Raw genomic sequence first — 26,264 nt, forward strand, 5'->3', positions numbered from 1 at the left:
CCCTGGCACTGGGTGGCCAAGACACTCTCCATCTCTCTCCAGGCTGGCTGGCAGCTCCAGGCTGGGTCATGCAGCTCACTGTCATCTCAGGGGCAAATGTTTTCTCTGTAGGTTGTGTCCTCTCCTGCCTCCCAGGCCTGCTCAGTCAAATCGCAAGACAGCAAACTCCTAACGTGGTTTTTCAGAGATGTTCAAATACCTTCAAGCTCTAGGATCAGAATATTTTTCTCAAGGTGTATGTGGTATGAGTGGGGTTGGTGTGAAGAAAGTTGTAAGGTGCAGCCTTCTCTGGAATCTGTGAATGGGGGAAAACCAGGCAAACTGCCGCTGGTCAGGGTGAGAACTTGGTTGTAGCTGAGCCATCTGACTCACGGTCAGAACCCTTAGTGATGCCACGAGCGTGTGCCCTCACCTCTCCTCTCCTTGGCTCTTGCGAGCGCAAGTTCCAACAGGCAGGGGAGGCCCAGAGCGGAGGGGGCAGAAGTAATGAGCCCTAGCAGCTGTGGAGCAGTTAGTGCATGGCTGCACCTGTAATTTTCCCAACCTGCAAAGGCAGGATGTGTGTGTCACGTCTTTCCTTTGCTGCCTTCTAATGAAACATTTGCTTGATTTGAGGGGTTGCTGCTTGATGCAAAAAAAGGGGGCAGAAACAGAAAAGGCTGTCTCTAGTGCCCTACTGATGGGCTGGTCTGGTGAGTGAGAGACCCAGCTGGACACAGTGGTGATCCTGGGGTCATATGTATAAAAAAAAGGACTTTGGAGGTGGTTCGGGCCAAATTCCTTGTGGTGCAGGTGGGGAGCCTCAGGTTGAAGAAGGGAGTCGCGCCGGGTCCCATGGTCACTTGCACCTGGACTCACATTTTGATCCAAGTCCCTATGTTTCCAAGAGTAGGTTGGAGTGAATCACTTTCCAAGGATATGCACCAGACTCAAGTGCATAGTTTGTCCAAAGGGCAAAAACAGCATCAACAACAGCAAAAAGAAAAAAACCCCAAATGTTTGCCGAAAGCCTGCATTACACTCAGCATTGTTTCTACCTGTGATGTGGCCCTGCAGTGGCCACGCACAAAATGGCTTTGGTGTCTGTAAGTCACGGGGGGCAGTCCCGAAACTCCACGGGGGTTGGCATTTCCAAGGCAGCTGCCTGGGGCTGAGCCACTTGGGGCACCCAGGTTTCTGCAGGCGCCGTGTACACACACACACAGGATTGTTTCCATTACAACAGAGCCTCTGGGGCTTTCCAGGCTGGACCCGAGCTCAGACACGATTCCATGGAGGCAGCCTAGTCCGGAGAGACCTGGAGGCCACTCAGATGACACCAAAATAGACATGTGAAGGCCTGTTTTAGTGATTGGGAGGAAGAGGCGAGGGGAAGCTGTTCCCAAACACGTCCACCTGATGGAAATATTCTGAGCTGGAATGAGCTGGAAATAAACTAGACGGCGCTAAAAACAAACCTCTCCAGGGAGCTGGGGGGCAGGCAGAAATAGATGGTCCTCACCTGCTGAAGATGAAGTGGGGGGAGGGGGAGGGGACAGAGGGAGGGGGAAAGGTGGACAGTGCAGTAGCCTTGGCAGGAGCAGCTGGTAGTGTGTCTTCCCTAAGGGAGCTCCAGCCTCCAGGAGGGAGTGAAGGAGGGACGGCTCTAAGGGGCCAGGGTCTTTCATCAGTGGAGGCTGCAGAGGGTGCAGACTGCAGGAAGCACTGGGGCCCTATATGGTCTGGAAACAGGAGCGATGAGCAGTGCGCCTTCGGCTCGCGAACCTGCCGCCCCCCAGGTGCCCCTGGCTGGGAGAGGCCGTGCGGAGAACCACAGCTCGACCCTTGCTGAGGCCCAACAGAGGCGGAGGAGAGGCTGCAGCTGGGGCCGGGGAAGGGCTCTGGAGAGCTGCCCGCCTGCCCCAGGCCAGCCGCAGCAGCTTACACTCTAGGAGAGAAACAGGGAGAGGAGTGCCATTGCTGCTGACGTCAAGTCTTGTAACAACACAGCGACCTGGCTGCCTGCCCTCCGGCTCGGCCGCGGCTCCTCTTCTTGGACACAAACAACCTCACAGAATGACAGCCAACGGGGCCACTCTGTGACCGTGATGGATCAAGATAAAAACAAGGCTACTCTGTCACCATGCCAGACACGGACACAACAACACTATCCCGCAGCCAGCGGGCCCTCTGTCGTTGCTCACGTGGGTAACCGTGCTGCTGCTTTATGCCCACAGCTCCTGTCTCCTCTTCTTCTGGATGAGAATTAAGATGTAGCCACAGGACTTCCCTGGTGGTCCAGTGGTTAAGAATCTGCCTGCCAATGCAGGGGACACGGGTTCAAGCCCTGGTCCGGGAAGATCCCACATGCCGCAGAGCAACTAAGCCCGCGAGCCACAACTACTGAGCCCGAGTGCTGCAACTACTGAAACCCGCGCACCCAGAGCCTGTGCTCTGCAACGAGAAGCCAGAGCAATGAGAAGCCCGCGTACTGCAACAAAGAGTAGCCCCTGCTTGCCGCAACTAGAGAAAGCCCATGTGCAGCAACGAAGACCCAACACAGCCAAACAAACAAATAAATAAATAAATTTATTTTAAAAAAAAAAGATGAAGTCATAGACTAACCCTCATGTCCTGACAGCAGCCAGTTCAGAGCAAGGCCAGACTTGGCTTCCCCATAAGCTTCCGCCAGCATCACATAGCAAAAGCCCAACTCCTAGAATAAATCCTTTCTCACGGCCTCTTACCGAGATGCCGATGGGTCCCCTAGTGTGCGTCCTCCCTCATGGCAATGAGGCACTTTCTATCTCAGGTGGTTGTTCCAGGAACACCCCTGGCCTTCTTCTTAGCTCCCAATCTTTATTTCCACACACATGCAGTCATAGTGTCCAGATCAACAGGAAGGACTCTGGAACCAGAGTTCAAATCCTGGCTCTGTCGCTTACTAGTTGTATGACCTTGGGCAAGTTGCTTCACCTCTTTGCCTCAGCTACCAGATCTGTAAAATGGGGATGATGATCATGGTAATAATAGTACTTAACTCTCAGGGTTTCTCTGAGGATTAGGTGAATTTATATGTGTGAAGCATTTAAATGGTGCCTGGCGTGTAGTAAATTTTAAAAATTAATTCAGCAAACATTTTCGGAATATCCAGTGTATGCCAGGTGCTGTGCTAGACCCTATGGATCAAAACTGATGCCCATCCTCACAGAGAGCACAAGGAAACAGCCCATGGATAAGAGCTAACATGGGGTAAACCTGGAGAAAGCATAGCAGGATCCCTCCGTCTTGGCCTGGGAATCAAGGAAAGCTTGGTGGAGGGTGAACCTGACAGTTCTTGCTGTAGAGTAAGAGTCTCCAGGATGGGGCTGGGTGTTGGAGGGCAGAGTGGGCCCTGAGCAGAGGGCGCGGCAGCTGCCTACAGGCAGGGGCACATTGAGGCACCGCTCTGCCCCCACAAGGCCTAGTCCAGTGCCTGGCAAAGCACAAACACAGATGAACAAATGTCTCACACTAAAGCTGGAAGCTTTCCTCCAAACCAGTGCCTTCTCTGACTATTCTATCTTAGACTCGGACCACTGTTGCCCCAGGTGCCCTGCAACATCAAAATCACCCTGATCCTTCCTCCTCTTTCACCCCTGCAGTGCACTGATCCCCAGTCTCTTTCTCCCCAGGATGTTTGTGTGGCCCCTTCCTTCCGGCCCTCACTGCTTCCATACCACCGCAGGCCCTGATAGGATATCTCCACACCCAGCCTGCAGCCTGCTTGCTGCCTGCCATTCTCTGAGCTCTCCTTGCCCACCTTGCCTCTACACTGTCTTTCCCAGCACCGTGTTGATCCTATTACTCCTTCAGTCAGCACCTTCTGTGGCTCCCTACTACATTTTTTTAAAAATTTATGTTAACCCTCTTATCTATTTATTTATTTTTGGTTGCGTTAGGTCTTCGTTGCTGTGCGTGGGCTTTCTTTAGTTGCAGCGAGCAGGGGCTACTCTTCGTTGTGGTGTGGGGGCTTCTCATTGTGGTGGTTTCTCTTGTTGTGGAGCACAGGCTCTAGAGCACAGGCTCAGTAGTTGTGGCTCACGGGCTTAGCTGCTCCACAGCATGTGGAATCTTCCCGGACCAGGGCTTGAACCCGTGTCCCCTGCATCGGCAGGCGGATTCTTAACCACCGTGCAACCAGGGAAGCCCCCCTACTACACTTTGAATAAAGCCCAAACCCTTTGGTGGGGGATCCAAAACTGCACGATTTAGCCCCAAACTAACTTTCCAGCTCTTCTTTCCAGAACCTCCTCTCCCATTAGACCTACACCTTAAAACTTCTTGCTTCTGTGCTCTATTTAACCTATTTAGAGGGTCTGCCTGCCCTTGCTCCCTTCCAGAGAACCTTCTCCCATAGCCTCAGTGGAGCTGGCAACACACTGAGATGATGCTGAAGATTGGGCCTGGTCCTGGGTGGGTCTGCACAGCCACCCCAGGGACCTGTCACTTGACTGGAAAAAAATGTGTAGGGCCATCAGAGTCCCCGTCATGGATATTTGAAACAAGAGCCACAAAGGGATGTTCCAGGCAAAACAGATGCTGGAGGTAAACCATTTGAGGTGAGACCGGGTCAGCCATCATGCAGTGATGGGGGAGTAAAGATGCAAAAAAAGACAGGGTGGGTCAGCCTGTGGCAGTTAGTGCCCATCTTGCTCTCATAAAATAAAGGCAGAGTCACCTGAGTGAGGATGACACCAGTAAGCAGAGCCGAGAGGTCGGGAGAGACGATTCCTGCTGATGCCATGGAATTCCAGGTACAGCCCTGCCAGAAGCCATCTGCCTGAGGACTTCTTAGTTATGGCCAGCAAGATGGCAGAGTAGAAGGACGTGAGCTCACCCCTTCTTACAAAAACACTGAAATCACAACTGAACAACCATTGAAAAAAACTGCTGGAACCTACCAAAAAAGGTACCCTACATCCAAAGACAAAGAAGAAGCCACAACAAAATGGTAGGAGGGGTGCAATCACAATAAAATCAAATCCCATACCCACTGGGTGGGCGACCCACAAACTGGAAAACAATTATACCACAGTGGTTCTCCCACAGCAGTGAAAGTTCTGAGCCCCACGTCCGGCTTCCCTGCCTGGGGGTCTGGCAATGGGAGGAGGAGCCCCCAGAGAATCTGGCTCTGAAGGCTAATGGGATTTGATTGCAGGAGTTCCACAGGACTGGGGGAAACGGAAACTCCACTCTTGGAGGGCACACAAGGTCACGTGTCCACCAGGACCCAGGGGAAAAAGCAGTGACCTCATAAGAGACTGGGACAGACCTACCTGCTAGTATTGGAGGGTCTCCTGTGGAGGCGGGTGGGCAGCTGTGGCTCACTGTGGGGACAAAGACACTGGAAGCAGCAGCTCTGGCATGTACTCATTGGCGTGAACCCTCCTGGAGGCTGCCACTTCCTCCCCAAGACCTAGCCCCACCCAACAGCCTATAGGTGGGGTGCTGGGACGCCTCAGGCCAGACAACCAACAGGGTGAGAACACAGCCCCACCCATCAGCAGACAGGCTGCTTAAAGTCTTCCTGAGCACAGCCCTGCCCACCAGAGGGACAAGACCCAGCTCCACCCACTAGTGGGCAGGAGCCAGCCCCTCGCATCAGGAAGCCTGCACAAGCCTCTTGGATAGCCTTGTCCACCAGCGGGCAGACAGCAGAAGCAAGAAGAACTACAATCCGTGAGCCTGCAGAGCAGAAACCATAATCACAAAAAGTCAGACAGAATGAAACAGCAGAGGAATATGTCCCAGATGAAGGAAGAAGATAAAGCCCCAGAAGAACAAATAAGTAAATGGAGACAGGCAATCTGCCAGAAAAAGAATTCAGAGTAACGGTAGTGAAGATGATCCAAGATCTCAGAAAAAAATGGAGGCACAGACTGAGAAGATGCAAGCAATGTTTAACAAAGACCTAGAAGAACTAAAGAACAAACAAACAGAGATGAACAATACAATAACTGAAATGAAAAATACACTAAGAGGAATCAATAGCAGAGTAACTGAGGCAGAAGAACGGATAAGTGAGCTGCAAGACAGAATGGTGGAACTCACTGCCACAGAACAGAATAAAGGAAGAAAGAATGAAAAGAAATGAAGACAGTCTAAGAGACCTCTGGGACAACATTAAATGCACCAACATTTGCGTTATAGGGGTCCCAGAAGGAGAAGAGAGAGAGAAAAGACCTGAGAAAATATTTGAAGAGTAATAGCTGAAAACTTCCCTAACATGGGACAGGAAACAGTCACCCAAGTCCAGGAAGCACAGAGAGTCCCAGGCAGGATAAACCCAAGGAGGAACATGCCAAGACACATAGTAGTCAAACTGACAAAAATTAAAGACCAAGAAAGAATATTAAAAGCAATAAGGGAAAAGCAGCAGATAACATACAAGGGAACTCCCATAAGGTTATCAGCTGATTTCTCAGCAGAAGCTCTGCAGGTCAGAAGGGAGGGGCACAATATATTTAAAGTGATGAAAGGCTAGGACCTACAACCAAGAATTCTCTATTCAGCAAGGCTCTCATTCAGATTCGACGGAGAAATCAAAAGCTTTACAGACAAGCAAAAGCTAAGAGAATTCACCACCACCAGATCAGCTTTGCACCAAATGCTAAATGAACTTCTCTAAGCGGAAAAGAAAATGCCATGACTAGAAACAAGAAAATTACAAATGGAAAAGCTCACCAGTAAAGGCAAACATAAAGTAAAAGAAGGAAATCATCTGCGCAAAAATATGCTATCAAAATCAGCAATCGTGAGAAGGGAGAGTACAAGTGCAGGATACTGGAAATGCATTTGAAATTAAAAGACCAGCAACTTAAAACAATCTTGTTTATATACAGACTGCTATATCAAAACCTCATGGTAACTGCAAACCAAAAATCTACAATAGATACGCACACAAAAAGGAATCCAAACACAACATTAAAGTTAGTCGTCAAGTCACAAGAGAAGAGAACAAAAGAGGAAGGGAAGGAAAAGGACCTGCAAAAACAAATCCAAAACAATTAAGAAAATGGCACTAGGAACATACATATCGATAATTACCTTAAATATAAATGGATTATATGCTCCAACCAAAAGACATAGATAGACTGGCTGAATGGATACAAAAACAAGACCTGTATATATGCTGTCTACAAGAGACCCACTTCAGATCTAGGGACACATACAGACTGAAAGTGAGGGGATGGAAAAAGGTATTCCATGCAAATGGAAATCAAAAGAAAGCTGGAATAGCAATACTCATATCAGATAAAATAGACTTTAAAATAAAGACTGTTACAAGAGACAAAGAAGGACACTGCATAATGATCAAGGGATCAATCCAAGAAGAAGATATAACAATTGTAAGTATATATGCACCCAATATAGGAGCACCCCAATATATAAGGCAAATACTAACAGACATAAAATGAGAAACCAATAGTAACACAATAATAGTGGGAGACTTTAACACCCCACTTTCATCAATGGACAGATCATCCAGACAGAAGATCAAGAAGGAAACACAGGCCTTAAATGACACATTAGACCAGCTGGACCTGATTGATATTTATCGAGCCCTCTACCCAAAAGCCACAGAATACACATTCCTCTCAAGTGCACATGAAACATTCTCCAGGATTGATCACATGCTGGGCCACAAAGGAACGCTTGGTAAATTTAAGAAAATTGAAATCATATCAAGCATTTTTCTGACCACAACACTATGAGATTAGAAATCTACTACAAGAAAAAAACTGTAAAAAACACAAACATGTGGAGGCTAAACAATATGCTGCTGAACAACCAATGGATCACTGAAGAGATCAAAGAGGAAATTAAAAAAAGACAGGATGAACAGATGCACAGAAGGAAGCATAAGAGAGGAGAGGGGGAGAAGAGGAGGGGGAGGGGGAGAGAGGGAGAGAGAGGAGGTGGGAGGCGGGAGAGGAGAGAGGGGAGGGAGGGGAAGGAGAGGGGAAGAGAGAGGAGCGGGGAGAAGAGGAGTGCCAGGAGTTTCAGTTCCTGCTCTTCCTAACATTTGGCAGCTTTATGATGAACCTCCCTTTTCTCCCACCTGAGCCGGTGTGAATGAACTTCTGCTTCTGGCAGTCAAAGTGGCCTGAATAGAACGTTGTTTCTACCTGCTTTTCCTCCCTCTGCCTGGGGAGCCTTCCTCCTCCATCACCCGTGCCCCATCCAGTCCTTCAAGGCCTAGCTCTAGTGCCCCTGACTGCCCTAGACAGTTCCTGGGTCTGGAAGACTTCCTGTCTGAATCTTCCCCAATCTTCCAGAGCTAGCAGGAATGCCACCTCCTCCAGAAAGGCTCCCATGTCCCTCCCAGCTGGTCATCACCTCTTCCTTGCTTCTCTGAATTCCCTCAGTTCCTTGTTAACTTACCTGGCCTGGGGCAGATGCTGCTTTTGTGTGGGAACCAGATTCTGTGGACTGTTCATGACCAAGCCAGTCTCCAAACATGGGATAAGCCAACAGTTTCTAATGGGGCCATTTTGTTTGTTTGTTTGTTATTTTTTTATTTTTATTGAAGTATTTTATTGAATTACAAAGTTGTGTTAGTTTTTGGTATATAGCAAAGTGATTCATATATATATATGAATATGAATATATATTCATATATATATATGATATATACATATATATATCAGATTCTTTACTATTATGGTTTATTACAGGATATTGAATATAGTTTCTGTGCTATACAGAAGGACCTTGTTGTTTATCCACTTTATATATAGTAGTTTGTATCTGCTAATCCCAGACTCCTAATTTATCCCTCCCCCATCTTTCCCCTTTGGTAACCATAAATTTGTTTTCTGTGTCTGTGAGTCTGTTTCTGTTTTGTAAATAAGTTCACTTGTATCATTTTTTTAGATTCCACATGTAAGTGATATATTTGTCTTACTCTGACTTACATCACTTAGTATGATAATCTCTATGTCCATCCATGTTGCTGCAGATGGCATTATTTCATTCTCTTTTATAGCCAAGTAGTATTCCATTGTATACATGTACCACATCTTCTTTATCCATCCATCAGTGGACATTTACGTTGCTTCCATGTCTTGGCAATTGTAAATAGTGCTGCGATGAACGTAGGGGTGCATGTATCTTTTTGAATTAGAGTTTTATCTAGGTATATACCCAGGAGTGGGATTGCTAGATCACATGGTAGCTCTAATTTTAGCTTTTTAAGGAACCTCCATACTGTTCTCCATAGTGGCTGTACCCATTTACATTCCCACCAACAGTGTAGGAGGGTTCCCTTTTCTCCACACCCTCTCCAGCATTTGTTATTTGTAGACTTTTTGATGATGGTCATTCTGACTGGTGTGAAATGTAGTTTTGATTTGCATTTCTCTAATAAGTAGTGATGTTGAGCATCTTCTCACGTGCCTATTGGCAATCTGTATATCTTCTTTGGAGAAATGTCTATTTAGGTCTTCTGCCCATTTTTTGATTGGGTTGTTTGGTTTACTTTTGTTGAGCTGTATGAATTGTTTGTGTATTTTGGAAATTAATCCCTAGTTGGTTGCATCATTTGCAAATATTTTCTCCCATTCTGTAGGTTGTCTTTTTGTTTTGTTTATGGTTTCCTTCGCTGTGCAAAAGCTTATTAGTTTGATTAAGTCCCATTTATTTATTTTTGCTTTTATTTCTATTGCCTTGGGAAACTGACCTAAGAAAACATTGCTACAATTTATGTCAGAGAGTGTTTCGTGGGGCCACGTTGGAAATTTTCATTTTCAGTTGTCACAGTGGCTGAGGTGAGAGGTTTCCCGCAAAGAGTGGGACAGAATCATACATGAAGAGTGGTTCCATGTCCCACATGACTTGAAATGTCACATGGATGATACATACCCTGTATAATTATCTCATCCTAGAAACTAATTCTCTTTGACATCAAATTTGTTGAACGGTTGTAGTATGAAACTGAGTTTTCTGAGACTACAACTGCTGAGTAATGACTGTGCTTTGTTTGGTTGGGATTTTACCCAGTGTTTTTCATCATTTGAGAAAATCACATTGCACAGCGGGCACGTCACTTGAAGCATCTGTGTTGCCTCTACTGCACCTTGTGCATTCACTGCGGTTTCGCATATAGGTGCAAGCATCTAACTACATCATCATGTTTCCTGATGTGCTAGTGCCTGACCACTTATAGTCAAAATATGCCTGTTTATATCATAAATCACTTTTCTGAGAGTTCTCTTTTATATTATATTCAGAGCACTATATTGATTTTTTAATTGTATAGGTATGTTGTATTATGTATGAATTTCATTTTAGGATAACAAAGGTGTCTTTAAAAATGTTCCTTGCCAATGGGGGCATTGTGTCTGAGGGCGCTGAGGACCACTGGCCCTGCCAGTGGATGCTCCTCTGCTGGGTGTGAGGGTGTGGGTGTGCTCAGGGCAGTGATTCCTGGGGCGCTGGAGCTGACACAAGCCGCCCCACACCAGGTGCCTTCTGGGGAGCACCTGCTGGTTGCCTGGTGTGTGAGGCAAGTCCTGGATCCCAGGGTGGAAAGAGAAGGCTAGCACTGTCCCCTGGGAGACAACACTGAAAACTGGGTTCAGGGCAAGAGGAGTGCAGGGGGTGGGGGGAAACCCGCCCATGTTCTGTGAGATCAGAGGTTTGGAGAAAGGGTGGAGATGGAGGTACCATCACGAGACCAAAACTGGGAGCTGGAAAATTACAGCTTTGGGCGATCATGGATCTCACTGCTATGAATGTTCTAGTACGTGTGTTGGGTGAACACATACTCACTTTTCCATCGGTAAACGCCTAGGAGTGAGTTGCCGAGCTATCGTATGTGCCTATGTTCAGCTTTAGTAGACAATGCCGAGAGTTTTCCAAAGAGGTTGAAGCAATTTCCACTCCCACCAGCCAATGCATGAGCCTGAATAGGAACCCTATTCAGCAGCATAAAAACGACAAGCAATGACCAGGAAGCCCCTCACAGACACTGTGTAGAGCAAAAGAAGGACACAAGAATTCACGTTCATATAAAGTTCAAATACAGGCACAAGGACTCCCCAGGGCTAGCAGCCAGGGTGGTGTACAGGGAGCAGTGCAGAGACTGGACAGGAGCTGAAAGGGCTTCTAGAGGCCAGGGAGTTCTGTGTCTCCACCCAAGTGCTGGCTTCTAGGGTGTGTCCCCTTTGCAGGAATCCAGTGGGCTGTACACTTAGGATCCGTGTCCTTCCTGCCAGGTACACTTCAACACTGAACATGTACTAACACTGAACACGGGCATGTGACGAGGAAGCTGTAAGTATCCAGGGTCCTCTCTTCATCTCCTCACACCTGTGTCTGGAGACATTAAACCTTAGCTCTCCAGTGAGCATGGGTGACGTCGAATGTCTGTGTAGAGTCTGGAGTCAAATTTATGTTTGAAATCCTGGCTCTGGGTCTGATCAGCGCTGCCCCCAGCCCTGCTGCCTCCCCGCTCAGAACAGTTCCTTCTGGGCACAGCATCAAGGGTATTAACAGACACTGCCTTCTCCCCAACTGTTGGGGGTACCTTATGAGTAAGTTTGAACTTGGCATTCCTCGTCCCATCTACAGAGTGACCAGTCAGTGTCTGGAGAAGCAACCCTGGACCTCGTGATGGTCACAGTGGCCACACCATCTGTTCATTTATCCAGTGAAGGCAGGGGAGGGCTAGATCAGGTATAGGCAGGAGGTGTGCTCACACCCAACAGCCTGGAAATGAGACTCGAAAATGAGACGCAGTCTTCCCGGGCGCGGTGGACACCCAGAGGCCCTAGCACTGACCCCACGCTAATGAGCATTGTTTTCTCTGAACAGCCCTTCCCGGCCTGGATCAGAAGAAGCGTGGCGGCCACAGAGCATGCTGCCTGCTGACCCCCCCGCCACCCCCTCTGTTCCCACCACCGTTCTTCAGAGGGGGCCGAAGTCCGGTGAGTAGCTTTGGGCTCATGAGAGAGCAGACATGCAGGTCCCAGGGCCACCACACAGCTCACCTTCTCCCCCACTGCTCAGTGGGAGTCTGTCCGGAGGGATCTAGCTCTCTGCCCTCACGTGGCACGCGGAGCCCAGATTGGACATTTACCTGTTTCTGGTGCGTGTCTGTTCTCCCACCACCTTAAACAAGTGATGAAGGGAAATGCTTCTCAGCAGGGAATTGGACTTGGCAAGGTGTTCCATCCTCTCAAAAACATTGAGGTGAATTTATAACTTTCTGGTTATAAAGCTCCTATCAGTGGCTCGGACATGGAATTTTCCCTTCTGTCTTTCTTCTCCCCAAGTGCTTGTGAAATTCCCTTCCACAGCCCGAACTGAACTTACACCATATCCATGAGGTGACACAGGAAACAGTCCTGTGAGAGGGAACGGAAGTGGGGAGAGAGGAAAAGGTGAGGAAAGAGCAGGGTCGGAGAAGCTGACCTAGAAGATAGCTGGCCAGGGCATTTCAGGGATTTGAGATGCTCAGATCTTTCCAGAACCTCTTAGACCTGCACCCTCCAGTACAGTAACCACTGGCCCTATGTGACCAGCTCCAGTTGAGATGTGCTGAGTGTAAAATACACATTGGATGCATTTTATAAGAATGTAAAATATCTCAGTAATTTTTTTACATTGAATATACATTGAAGTAATAATACTTGGGATATATTGGGTAAGATAAAATACTTATTAAAATTGATTTCACTTGTTTCCTTTTACCTTTTTTATGTGGCTACCAGGAAATTTTGAACTATATAGGATGTCTCGCATTGGTGGCTCACATTATATTTCTCTTGGATGGTGCTGTCCTGGACATTGGATAAAAGCCCCTGAGTGAGCTTCCTAACTCCATCCGAGAGGTCATTATCTCTCTGTAATCCATTCAAACCAGGTTCGTCTCAGAGCAGATGAGAGAATGGAAACTGGGGACCCAGAGGTCGCCTTCTTGAGATGCCCACTGGGTGTCAGGGAAACGCCAGCCTCAGGGGCTGGGCTATAGAACAGGTCTGTGTCCAGGAGGTAACCATTCTTCTGTCCCCCAAGTCTGACCTGTAACCTGTGTCGCTTTGCCTTGAAGCTTCTCTCCCCAGACATGAAGAATCTCGTCCTGGAACTGGAGACCACACGGCCCCCATGCGTGCAAGGGTCGCTCAGCTCCCCCGGGCCTCCGGGGCCCCAGGTCGGTGCATCCCCCAGGCCCTACCCTGCTGTCCTCTGTTCAGAGCAGGGATGCCCTCTGGGCAGAGCTGCCCCTTTTCAGGTGACATGGGGTTGTCTTCCTGCCCTGGAGGAACCACATGGACAGAACACTGGTTCATCTCTGGGGGATTCTGCCTCCCAGCCTTGACGACCTCCTCCACACAATGGGGATAATAACTTCCCTTGCAGTACTGGATTTGGGGGGTGACCAAGTGAGCTGCTTGGTCGCTTGGGCACCCCCCAAAGTGGTGATAATGGGTGTGGTTATTATTATAGTTATCACCAGACAAACATTTGATGACAATGTGACCCCACCAGTGGAACCAGAGGTACCTGCATTCAGGCCAGAAAAATGGAGGTAACAGGGAACTTGTTACCCTGAGCTCAGTTTGGCCCCCAGATACTGGCACCACATAGCTGACCTCTCCCCACCAAAGCTCAAGTAAGAGTGAGAAGCAGGCAAAATGCTAGAGAAAGGATTTTCTAGGCAGACAAAGAGTACCCTCCAGAGACCCTGTCTCACAGACTCCTGGCCCCTCTGGCCGGCCTGGGAGAGGGGGTCCATCGAGCAGGAACATCCCTCAGCCTGGGGTCTGGGCCTGCCATGGGGACAGGAAAGAGGAATTATGTCACCCTTCCTGGGGAACCCCTCCTGTGGCTTTCCATCATGGGAAGAAGACCAGACAAACTCCTCACCCTGGGAGCAAAGCTCCACACGCGGGGACCCGTTATCTCCTGCATCAGCTCAAATGACCACCACTGCCCACTCAATGTAGCCACAGTGCGCCTGTTGAGTCCTCAAGCACCCGAAGCTTGCTCCAGCCTTAGGGCCCTGAGGCTTGTGGCTCCGGCCGTTTGGCACGCTCTGCCTTCTGATTTTCACCATGGCCAGCTCCTTTGTCCCTCAGCACTCAGTGTGCCCGCCACCTCCTCAGACACGTCTGCTCAGCCACTCCGCCTGCAGTACCCTCCCCGTCACTCTCCACCCAATGACCTATTCTCTTTCTCGGCAGAGTTTACTCACGTTGTTACGGTTTTCTTAGTTTTTGTTCCTTTGGTCTCGCTTTCATAAAATGTCAGCTCTATGGCTGGGGTTGGCAAACTATGGCCAGGGGTCCAATCTGGCTTTTTTTTTGTAGTTAAATATTATCGTCTCTGGCTGCTTTTGCACTAACGGGTAGAGTTGAGTAGTTGTGACAGAATTGCTATATCAGAGTCAAAGCCTAAGATACCTCCTATCTGGCTTCTTACAGAACCAGTAAACTGACCCCTGGTCTTGCGAGCAGGGACATTGTCTACCTTGCTCATGCTGTGTGCCCAGCCCACACCAGTGCCCGGGGTGTAGAGCTTCCCCATCAATATTTGTTGACTGCAATGAGGAAAACAGGTGGACCAGAGCTGCCACAGAGGGGCTGGGGAGTCTGCATAAAGGCATGGTGGGCACCCGAGGGTCAGCTCTGAGGGGATTTCTATCTTCCCAGCCTTGAAGTCCATGCTGACAGCAAGTGATAGCACATGAGAAACGATGCTGAAAGCTCAGCCTCCCTGCACTGGTGCCGAATCAAATCTCAGAGACAGAGTTTTGGGTGAAGTAGAAGAGGACAGCTTTATTACTTTGCCAGGCAAAGGGGGCCACAGCGGGCTAATGCCCTCAGAACTGTGTGTCCCAACCCCAGAGGACTGGATGAAGAGTTTTATAACAGTGGTTCAAGGGTGGGGTCTCTGACAAGATGAGGGTGTGAGCAGGGCCTGCCCTCCTTTAACCTCATCTCCTCACCTTGATGAGCTGCTCTGGTCCCTTTAATCTTGCCTCAGGTGGTCTCCTGGCTGCTCGGCCTTTGTTCGAATCCACCCTTTGGAACTCAGGGAAGGTCATAGAGGCTGGAGTCTTGCCTACAAGAAACAGGGGACAGTAAGGCCAGACACTATAAAGCTCTTAGAGGAAAACATAGGCAGAACACACTATGACATAAATCACAGCAAGATCCTTTTTGACCCCCTTCCTAGAGAAATGGAAATAAAACCAAAAATAAGCAAATGGGACCTAATGAAACTTCAAAGCTTTTGCACAGCAAAGGAAACCATAAACAAGATGAAAAAACAACCCTCAGAATGGGAGAAAATATTTGCATATGAAGCAACTGACAAAGGATTAATCTCAAAAATTTACAAGCAGTTCATACAGCTCAATATCAAAGAAACAAACAACCCATTCCAAAAATGGACAGAAAACCTAAACAGACATTTCTGCAAAGAAGATATACAGATTGCCAACAAACACATGAAAGGATGCGCAACATCACTAATCATTAGAGAAATGCAAATCAAAACTACAATGAGGTGTCACCTCACACCAGTCAGATTGGTCATCATCAAAAAATCTACAAACAATAAATGCTGGAGAGGGTGTGGAGAAAAGGGAACACTCTTGCACTGTCGGTGGGAATGTATATTGATATAGCCACTATGGAGAACAGTATGGAGGTTCCTTAAAAAACTAAAAACAGAACTACCATACGACCCAGCAATCCCACTACTGCGCATATACCCTGAGACAACCATAATTTGAGAAGAATCATGTACCACAATATTCACTGCAGCTCTAAATAGCCAGGACATAGAAGCAACCTAAGTGTCCATCGACAGATGAATGGATAAAGAAGATGTGGCACATATATACAATGGAATATTACTCAGCCATAAAAAGAAACGAAATTGAGTTATTTGTGGTGAGGTGGAAGGACCTACAGTCTGTCATACAGAGTGAAGTAAGTCAGAAATAGAAAAACAAATACTGTATGCTAACACATATATATGGAATCTAAAAAAAAAAGAAAAAACGTTCTGAAGAACCTAGGGGCAGGACAGGAATAAAGACGCAGACGTAGAGAATGGACTTAAGGACACAGGGAGGGGAGAAGGGTAAGCTGTGACAAAGCGAGAGAGAGGCATGGACATATATACACTACCAAATGTAAAATAGATAGCTAGTGGGAAGCAGCCGCATAGCACAGGGAGATCAGCTCGGTGCTTTGTGACCACCTAGAGGGGTGGGGTAGGGAGGGTGGGAGGGAGACGCAAGAGGGAAGAGATATGGGGATATATGTATATGTATAACTGATTCACTTTGTTATAGAGCAGAAACTAACACACCATTGTAAAGCAATTATACTCCAATGAAGATGTTAAAAAAAAAGAAACAGGGGACAAAAAAAGACCTCCGTGCCTGGGACCGCCACAGGCCCCGCTCGGTTTCAGAACCCACAGCGAACCCATGGGAAGGGGGTCCCTGCTGCCCCCAGACTTCGGTCTCCAGCCCCATATGCATGCCTCCAACCTCGTGCAATCCCACGTGTGTCACTCCGAGACTGTGCTGCCAACTCTGGGGACACAGTGTGAGGACCAGCAACACTGGCGTCACCCGGGAACTTGCTGGAAACGCAGAATCTCACCCTCCCCTCCTCCATCCCACATCCTTCAACCAGAATCTGCATTTTAACAAGACCCTCCAGAGGAAATCAGTCCATATCAAAGTTTGGGAAGTGCTGAGCTAGGGAGAGCACAACGGCCTGATACATAGTTCTCGTCCATTTCAAGAAAATGGAAAAAAGTGAGACTTGGAAAAGAAAAAAGAATGGAACTGAAACTCTCCCTCCTCCCGTCCCTAAAACAGGGGAATAAACCAAAGGTAGTGGTTCCCAAACTTTTCTGCACATTAGAATCCCCTGGGATTCCTGTGTCTCTCGGGAATTTTAAAAGATCCCCAGGGGTTTCTAATGTGCAGAGAGGCTTAGGAACCCCTGGCTGAGGGGTTGTTGGTCATCTGGACAAGCCTCATAGAAATCCTGTTTCAGACAGGCTTTGCGTGAGGCGTGCTCACCTGCAGGTCTTGGGGATGAAGTGGTGGCCTGGGGGTTTTGGTGGATTCCTCTCTGCTGTCCTGGGGAGCTTGGAAGACAGTTGGCCAACTGAGCATTTCATAGGCGCGTACGCTGAAGGCAGCTGCGTCCTGCCATAGGGGGTGTCAAGCTTTAGTGCGACGGGCCCTGGAGTCCCTGAGCTGGACTCAGCCCCACTCCCGTGGCCGGGCCGTGGGACAAAAACGCACTCTTCACATCTTAAAACAGAAGACTTTTGCTGTACCTGGTACCCACAGATCCACCATGGGAATTTCTGTGTCAGCTGCTCCTGTGAGCAAAGCCTAACTTCCGTCTTGTCTGGGCCCCAGGGAAACTTGGTAAGAGCAGCCGAAAAGACGTGAGAGGTGGTGCAGCATCTCGTTGTCAGCAAATAGCATATCTTCACGTCTCTTTAGCTGCTCTCACCAAGCACTCAGGATGTTTCAGGCAACCCAAGAATTCCAGGGAGAAAATGAAAATCACAGAGAGTAGGTGTGTGACCATTCATTACAATGGTGCTGCTGGAAACAGCCTAGAGAAAGCAAGAAGAGGGGGCCTAGGGAGGAGGGGCCTGGGCTGGAGAGTGTGGAGTGTCCTTCCTGCCGTGTCTGGAGCCCTGAATCTGCAGAGAGAAGGAGGCTGCTGAGGAGCTAGGGCCCAAGGAGCCCCTCCCGGCCTTGGCTTCCTCCCACCGGCCTGCCTTGGGCTCATGCATGCTTTCTTCACTTCTTATCTTGATCGTGTAGGGCCCGCCTGGGCTTCCTGGCAAGACAGGACCAAAGGGAGAAAAGGTACGAACCACCTGTGTCTTCACCCCACCTCTCCTTGGTAGTTCCAGCCTGTTTTCTGGGGGCGCCACTGAGGGTTTGCAAGCTCAGATTTCAAAGCACGTGCTAATCCTGCCTTAGTGCGTGAGGATGGGCTCCGGGGTGACTGGGCTGCTGAAGGTGTGGGACCCCGCCGGTGCATCTGGGGGGGCCCCCTGACGTGGCGGGGGTGCTGTGAACCGCCAGGTGACCAAGCCGCATGGGCATGCCCGCTCATCAGCCCTGCTAAGCCCTCTGATTCCAGAACTTTTCCTCCAAAGCAGCCTCTGCTTACCTGTCTTCTCCATCCACAGGGGGAGCTTGGCCGACCGGGAAGGAAGGTATGGTCCATGCTGTTCTGTCAGCATTACGCAGGCAGCTGTGCTCGGTGTGCATGAGTGTGCGCACTCCTAGGGGTGGGGACCAGCTGCCCACCTCCGCGGCCCTGATACCCAGATGGCCATCCGATGAGGACAGTAGTGACTGGCATTCGGACTTCTGCCAGAGGCTGCCAAGCCTGGCCAGATTTCCCCCAGCCTCACACCACCTCATCCTGCCATCCATCAGAGAAACCCTCCAAGGCCTCAGCCAGTGGCACCAAATGACTCTCACTGTCAATTTGATTAAAGTGGAGTAAAGTGTCAGACAGAAACAAATGGCTTTGCTTTAAGGCCCAGCTGAAATAAATGGGAGTTACTTCAGGTCACGGGGCTCAGTAAACCAAACACATGTTATTAAGGTTCTCATTAGTGTCAGGAAGGAGTCAACCCCCTGCCGCTTGCTGTAGTCAATGGATGCTGGCACTGAAATTGTAGGTCTTGGTGATATAGAAGAAGGTTCAAAACTTTGGCCAAGAAAGATGCCTCTGGTTCTAAATATAAATTACTATTTCCCCCGTTAAATGTTTTATTCAAATACTTTCGCTATCAATAAGAGCCTCAAACAGACCTTAGTAAGGCAAAGTTCCAACCCTTTAAGGCACAGCTGACCACTCCAGTCAAGGCCCAGCGGTCGACTGAAGTGCTGGGCTGGGAGGATTCTGCCATCGTCTCCATGCTCAGGACTAACAAGGGCCGTGATTGATTAGTGATGTCTGCCGTGGATGAGGAAGGCAGGAGCAGGAACTAGTACACATGCCAGTGCCTGTGATGTCTGGGTAGGGGCTGAGCCTTCCACATCTCCAGCTTGGCTAACTGAAATTAGCCAGTGGGTGCAGAGGTCAACATAGACCCCAAGTCGCTGCTCCCATGCTCTCTTGTAGGGCTTACTCTTCCATAGCTCCTTGGCTTATGTTGGATTCCCTAGACACAGAGATAGAGATGGTCCATGCCATGTGCAAGTGAATTAATGATTAAGGGAGCTCTTTCCAGAGGAGCCTGAGGGGAGGGGAGACCCAGATGGGGCAGGGAAAGAAACCCAGCGTGGGGTGGTATCAGATGACATCCAACTTCAGTCTGATCCCTAGGGGAGCTCTGGAATGTGAATGGCACCAGAGAATTTGTCCTGCCTTACCTTGATGTAAGGGGGCTGGGCTGTTGGCTGCAGGAAGGGGAGGTACATCAATTGCTGGGCAGCTCCAATTGCCCCCGGCAAACCCACACTTGCAGGTTGTAAGAAGGAAAGTGTTGGTACAGCAAGGAAGGTAGCCCCTGGGAAATGGGCATGCTGAGCAGCGGGGAAAGACCTTGAGGGAGTACCCCCAGCATCTGCTGCTGCTCTCCAAACATAATCCTCTCCCCTCCTACACTGCCTCCTTGGGGAGAACCTATGGGAATGCAGGGGACATTTGGGTGGATGGGTAGAGATGACAACGATCGAAGAACCAAGAAGTTTAGAATCCCTTCCCTACCACCTTCCATTTCTTGAATAGAAAAGTCTTGTGTGTCGACATAATGTGACACCAAGGGCTTTAACTCATACCCGAGTGGCCCAACTTTCTAGGCCATCAGTCTTTGGAGGGTGGGGATGAGGGTCCTGGGGCCATGCTTGGAGGCCCCATACTCCCCTCTAGGCCACAGAGACAAATGTGTGTTTTTAGAGGGAGGGAAACAAACCCAGTTGTCCTGACTTTTGTTCTCTGTCTTTGAAGGGCAGACCCGGCCCCCCAGGTGTTCCTGGCATGCCTGGGCCTGTTGGCTGGCCCGGCCCTGAAGGCCCCAGGGTAAGTGTGGCAGCTCTCAGGGCTCCAGTGGCATCAGAACTGGAGGGGAGAAGATGGCGGCTCCCCAGGCCCCTGGCACATTGTCGGTGAAACTCACTTCCTCCAGATGGGGAGGAAGGAGAGAGCCTGAGGACTGACCCGAGGTCCCTAAACACTTCCTCCTTTGCTTGGACTGCAAGAACTTGGTCAGTCCCACAGCTCAGCTTCTGTGAGAGGAGAAACGAGGGGCTGCCACCTCTTTCCCAGGGGCCCTGTCCTCCTTTGTCCTGAGAGTTAGTGTGCAATTCTTTGGTTCCCTGAGATGACGCAAGAGGGGCTTGTGCCTGGGAAGCTGTTGGCCTGTCATGCAGGGGGTGGAGGGTGAGGGCATGGGAGTTGGGGGCTGGAACAACGGAAATCCTATATTCACAGAGGGATTGCCAAATGCTGGTGAAATCCCCGTCCTCAGACAGGTTAGGAAAAGCTAATACATCCACACCCATGTCTTTTTACACACTTTGGTCATAGACTATTGGGTGCAGAGGCCACGACTCCGAACTTTGACCTGCAGAAGTCAGGGGTGAGCAGGTGAATGTCACTGTCTGCTCTGACTCACTTATTGGCTGTATTTATTCTGAGAATAGAAAATTGTTCCCAGTCCTCTTAGGAAAAGTCCCAAGGATATTTCTTCAAAAATCCACTGTACAGAGCTGAGCCATCCAATATGGCAGCCACTAGCCACATGTGGCTACTGAACCCTTGAAACATGCCTAGTGCCACTGAGGAACTGAATATTTAATTTTAATGAATTTAAGTTTGCATTTAAAAACCTGTACTCAATTCAGTTAGTTGAAAATATATAAGTATTTTGGAGTAAATTGAGTATGTGAATCTGCTTTTTTAACTATAAATTTTTTGAAATCTAAATACAGATCAAGTATTTTAGATGAAAATTTAGCACCTGAATTGAGATGTGATTTAAATGTAAAATACACAACAGATTTCAAATATTTATTATGAAAAATGGATTGTAAACCTCTCATGAATAATTTTTACATTGATGGCATGTTTAAAATGATAATTAGATTAAATTAATTAGAGTAAATAAAATATGTTGTTAAAGTTAATTCCATCTGTTTAGTTTTACTTTTAATGTGACTTCTAAAAGAAGTTTAATATTAAGCATATGGTTCACCTTATATTTCTACCGTTTAGCGCTGGTTAAAATTTTTTAGCACAAAGGGCACTGAAAGTTCCAACTGTAAACCATTCTGAAGGGTAACAGATCCCACCTATGAATCCTACTCCCCTGCCTCCGTAGTATACACCCAGAGGCTGATGTTCACTCTGCTTGGCTGCAAACGTAGAGTAAGAGTATATGGAAACATCAGAAAGGCCCTCACTATGCAAAGAGTAGAGCAGATGTAGTTTTTTGAGGTGCGGATACCTTGTCCTTTGAGGTCCCAGTGCCTGCATGCTCTCTCCCCCTCCCTTTCCCAGCCTTCTCTGGGAGAAGATCAAACATCAGTCAATTTACAACATGTTAGTGAGCATTTAGTTTGAAGATCTGCTCTACCTTGGACAATTTCATTCTATGTTTCATGTCAAATACCAGAATGAAGTGTGGAGTCTGTAGTCTTGGGCCCCTGGGAGCCAGCAAGGGAGGATTTGGGGTCCTCAGATTCACAGGCCAGCCCCAGTGTCCCCAGTTCTATCCTGATCTTGCCCACGCCTTTCCTGGTTCAGTTTCTCTAGGAAATGTCACTGTAGGTCTTTTTTCCCCCTTCTGATTCCCACAGGGTGAAAAAGGTGACCTGGGGATGATGGGCTTGCCAGGGTCAAGAGGACCAATGGGCTCCAAGGTCAGTGTGTTGGTCCAGATAGATTTTTCCAGGTCTTCTTACTAAGGTTCTGGAGCAGCTGATGTCTATAAAGTGGGAACTGTGTGGCTGCCGTCCTGGGCTGGGGATTGTCACAGATATTGGAGAGTCCCTTGCCAGAGTGTGCTTATCTTTACCAGCCCTTTGGGGGACATCGTGTCTTGGGACACAGGGGCAGAGGGATGCCATTCCTGCCATTATCTTGGGCAGCGAGGGTCAAGCCCCTGGACAACAAAGCAGATGGAAACCTTTGTTCGGACCTTTGGGAGACTAAGAAAAGCAGTGTTCTTTTTAGCCCTGGTTTAAACACAACCCTCAGGGACATCTTTGTATTTACTGCTGCAACTCCCCCACGCCCCCAAAAAAACGTGCAGCCCGATGTGGAGACACATCTCACCACCACATACAGGGATGGCTTCCACTCTTGCACCAAACCCAAAGGTCCTACAGGGCTGATTGTCAATCCACCTTCTGCTTTCTTTTAGGGCTACCCTGGATCCAGAGGGGAAAAGGTTGGTGCTTGTCTCTGATGGCTCCCCAGAGCCTGGTCTGGGCTGTTGGGTCTGGGGTCAGTGATGAGCAGAGGATGGGCCCAGGGGTCTCTTTAGTCAGCGACTGCAGCCACCACTCCTAGATATTACCCTGTCCTTTGTCAGGGGGCTGCGAGACAGGAGTGAGGGGCCTCCTAGCCAGGGCAAGTGGGTTAGGGAGGAGCTCCCGGAGGAGGTGGAAGCCCCTCAGGCGGGGCAGTGAGAGCTGAAAGTTGTGCCAGGTGCAGCGTGAACACAGCTGACATGGGGTGCTGCACAAAAATGGCAGATGTGTTCTTAGAGCAAGCTTCTACCACACAACCTTCTTGTCTGTCAAAAACGGAGCAAACCCCAAAAAACCCAGCCAGACCCTGGGGACAAATTTCCTAGAGGATAAGAGAAAATCTGGGACCCGGAATTTTCTGTGGGTTGTCCTTTATTAGTGTAGAGGTCTTTGAGGTCAAAATAGAAGTTTATCTCACAAAGCATGCCTTCCCTGGGCCAGTCTCCTAACCTCTGAGCCTGTTTCTTTGCCTGGGAAGTGAGGGTGCTGACCTATGGAGCTTTCAGTTTGAAATGCTCCAGTTCCCCCTCCCCGCCAATGGAGTTAACTCATTGACTCTCCTGTGGTTTCCTCCTAGGGATCCAGAGGTGAAAGGGGTGACTTGGGTCCCAAAGGAGAAAAGGTAATGGGCATTGCATAAAAATGATAAACTTCAACAGAAGTGGCAGCCCCTGCCTACCCCCATCTTGCAGGCTGACTGGCTGAATGAATGAATGAATGAATGGCTGACTGACTGACTGACTGTCAGAATGACTAACCAACTGACTCTCTGACTGACTAGCTGGCTGGCTGACTGGCTGACTGGCTGTTTGTCTGACTGACTGACTGATTGACCAACTGACTGACTGGCTGACTGACTGACCGGCTGGCTGACTGACTGGCTGACTGGCTGGCTGACTGACATTGACTGACTGACTGACCAACTGGCTGACTGTCTGTCTGTCTGTCTGTCCGACTCACTGGCTAGCTGACTGACTGACTGACCAACTGGCTGATGGCTGGCTGGCTGGCTGGCTGGCTGGCTGACTGGCTGGCTGACTGACTGGTTGTCTGTCTGACTGACTGGCTATCTGACTGACTGACTGACCGACTGTCTGAATGTCTGACTGTCTGACTGACTGACTGGCTGGCTGGCTGGCTGACTGACTGACTGTCTGACTGACTGACTGGCTGACTGGCTGGCTGACTGGCTGGTTGGCTGACTGGCTGACTGACTGACTGACTGTCTGACTGGCTGGCTGGCTGGCTGACTGACCGACTGGCTGACTGACTGACTGGCTGACTGACCGACTGGCTGACTGGCTGACTGACTGTCTGACTGACTGGCTGGCTGGCTGGCTGACTGACCGACTGGCTGGCTGGCTGGCTGACTGACTGACTGACTGACCGACTGGCTAACTGGCTGGCTGGCTGACTGACTGACTGGCTGACTGACTGACTGACTGACCGACTGGCTAACTGGCTGGCTGGCTGACTGACAGGACTTTATCTTGAAGAGCTGACCAAACTCTTCCTAAGCCCTTTCAAGCATTATTTCAGAGGCAGTCACTGTGTTTGTTTTTCTCTTCACAGGGTTTCCCAGGACTTCCTGGAATGTTGGGGCAGAAAGTAAGTACCTAGAAGTAGTAAAAATAGGTCTCAGTAACAAATTAGACCTTCCAAGCACAGCAAAAAGAGGTCTGCCTCTCCATTCATCAGGCATGAAAAGCGGGTTTCACTGTGGAAGTTTCTGGTTTGAAAGGGGAGCAAGTTGTTGAATGCATCAGTGGGACCTCCCTCCAGCTCAGTGGGAGGAAGGGATTCCCCATCTGAGGGCAGAGAGGCATTCCCTGCATCTTCTGTCTGTCAGAGGGCTATGGGACTGTTCAAAATCAGAAAGCTTTGTGCCCGGGCACTCAGACTGGAGCAGCAGTGCTCAAGGGCCCTGGCGTGGGTTTGAGACCACTGCTGCCTGCACCCAGATCAGGGGCACATGGGGGCACATGCACTGCCGGAGGCCCACAGAGTTATTTTAGTGGGTGACAGCTAAAACATTTTTTATTTGATAGGTAAATTTATTATCTATTTAAGTATTTAGTGGGATTTGCTTGGGACAAGGCTTAATAAAAAAGGAGTTAGTTTGGTTGACTTAAAGAAAAAATATTCAGTGAATAACAATAGAATGGTGTGCAGATGTGATAAAAACTGTGAAAGTGGCAACTGAGTGACAGACTTTTTTTTAACTTTTACTTAAGTTTAAGGAAGAGGTATGGGGGGGCGAGGGGAGTATCAGAGAAAGGGTGCTTGAATGATCACTTAGGACAACCACCATCACAATGGTGCTTCCTCATGCTGTAAGGCACTGACATTGGAAACTTATTTTTGCCTAAGCCTCAGAGCACGATATTCTTCAAACAGGCAAATGGGATGCTTTCTTAGAACTCTAAATTGTTTTCAAGTTCGCCTTAAAATTTTATTTTCCAAACCTGAATGAACAATTTTTATCTGACTTTCTCTTGTCAGTAGATCATATTTAAATAATTTCAATCATCTGACATAATTATAATTTATCACTGCCTAAAGCTGTCAAAACCTCTGTCTCTGCTACCTACGTAGAGTGTTGGGTTAAAAATAAATAGATTAATTATATAAGCAAGTGAAAGCAGACATTAAGAGAGACAAATAATTTTATTTTAAAACAGTCTAGGTTTTCATTCAGTGCAACAGTGGACATACATTCCTGTAAAATTAAGTATGACAGCTTCTCTGGTCTCTGCACCATTTACTAGACTTGCCATACAGAGTTCTCTCTCCCTCTCAGGGCAGCCTGTTTAAGACAGAGCTGATGTGATGACCATAATTAGGTCTTTGGAGAGAAATTAGATCAAGACATTACTGGCTGCTTCCAGCTGGTGAAGAGAAGGACCACACTTTCTTCAGACTATCTTTTCCAAAAAATTATGCTGTTTATGCTGCTGTTTTCTCCCAGCCAAACAAGATACCTCTCAGCCCCCTCTAAACAGCCAAGGAAAATTATGCAAACATCTCCATGGCCACAGAGAATCCACCCTATCCTAGCAGGCCGAAGGACGTGACGGACGGGAAAGAAATCGTAGGTTTAGGGACAATTCTCGGTGAGGCAAAGTGTTGGTAGCTTGACAAATTCATTATACTGGCTGAGCCAACAGGTAATTTCAGCGCTTTATGCTTGGTCCTTACTGTGTATTGGTGTTCCCTGGAATCTTCCATTGTGTTGTACCTCCTCTGGCCTCCCTGGGAGAAGTCGTCCGGGCGTTTATCCTCGTCTGAGTGGCCGGGTCAGCTCTTCACGGGCACCAGCTGTGGCCTAACAGAAACTCTCATGGCTGCTGTTGCTAAGCTTAGCTGGTGTGGTGCCTTCTGGGCTATGGAGGGGTTACTGGGGGTAGGAAGGATGCCCTGTGGGGTGGGTTCCTGAGCCGAAGAAGCCACCAGTGGGCCTGGAATCCTGGAAGAGCACGGGGAAGGAGGGGATGAACCAAAATGGAGAGACAGGTTTTACAAAAGGCTGGCCTTAAACTCTGGAACTCCGCAGTTGGTACATGTGGTTCCGATGGTTCCAAATAGAGCTTTTCAATTAGGACTGTTGCTTACGCTGCTTTCCGTGCCTTTTACAATAACTAGATTGAGTATGTGAACATGTGTCTGGAACATCTCTCCCACTAAGAGTTTTTATCTGAATCAAATGGGAGTGAGGTGGAACTCAAACCAGCTTTTTACTGAAGAGTGG

The 26,264-nt window shown here is 48.6% G+C and overlaps 1 protein-coding gene across 2 annotated transcripts in view; it reads left to right on the forward strand.

The window, feature by feature from the left end:
- The window catches only part of COLQ (collagen like tail subunit of asymmetric acetylcholinesterase), a 65,165-nt gene that overhangs the window by 21,181 nt on the left and 17,720 nt on the right, over positions 1-26,264 (forward strand). For both annotated transcript variants that reach the window (XM_027086584.1, XM_027086585.1), the window contains exons 2-10: positions 11,839-11,951; positions 13,076-13,177; positions 17,843-17,887; positions 18,217-18,243; positions 19,992-20,063; positions 21,842-21,904; positions 22,408-22,434; positions 23,094-23,138; positions 24,089-24,124. In XM_027086584.1, the coding sequence (XP_026942385.1) occupies positions 11,839-11,951; positions 13,076-13,177; positions 17,843-17,887; positions 18,217-18,243; positions 19,992-20,063; positions 21,842-21,904; positions 22,408-22,434; positions 23,094-23,138; positions 24,089-24,124 (530 nt within the window). The remainder of the gene's footprint in view (positions 1-11,838; positions 11,952-13,075; positions 13,178-17,842; positions 17,888-18,216; positions 18,244-19,991; positions 20,064-21,841; positions 21,905-22,407; positions 22,435-23,093; positions 23,139-24,088; positions 24,125-26,264) is intronic.

The sequence above is a fragment of the Aethalodelphis obliquidens genome, unplaced genomic scaffold (assembly GCF_003676395.1).
Source record: "Aethalodelphis obliquidens isolate GAN/ISIS:26980383/991018 unplaced genomic scaffold, ASM367639v1 scaffold56, whole genome shotgun sequence".
In the NCBI taxonomy this organism is placed as follows: domain Eukaryota; kingdom Metazoa; phylum Chordata; class Mammalia; order Artiodactyla; family Delphinidae; genus Aethalodelphis; species Aethalodelphis obliquidens.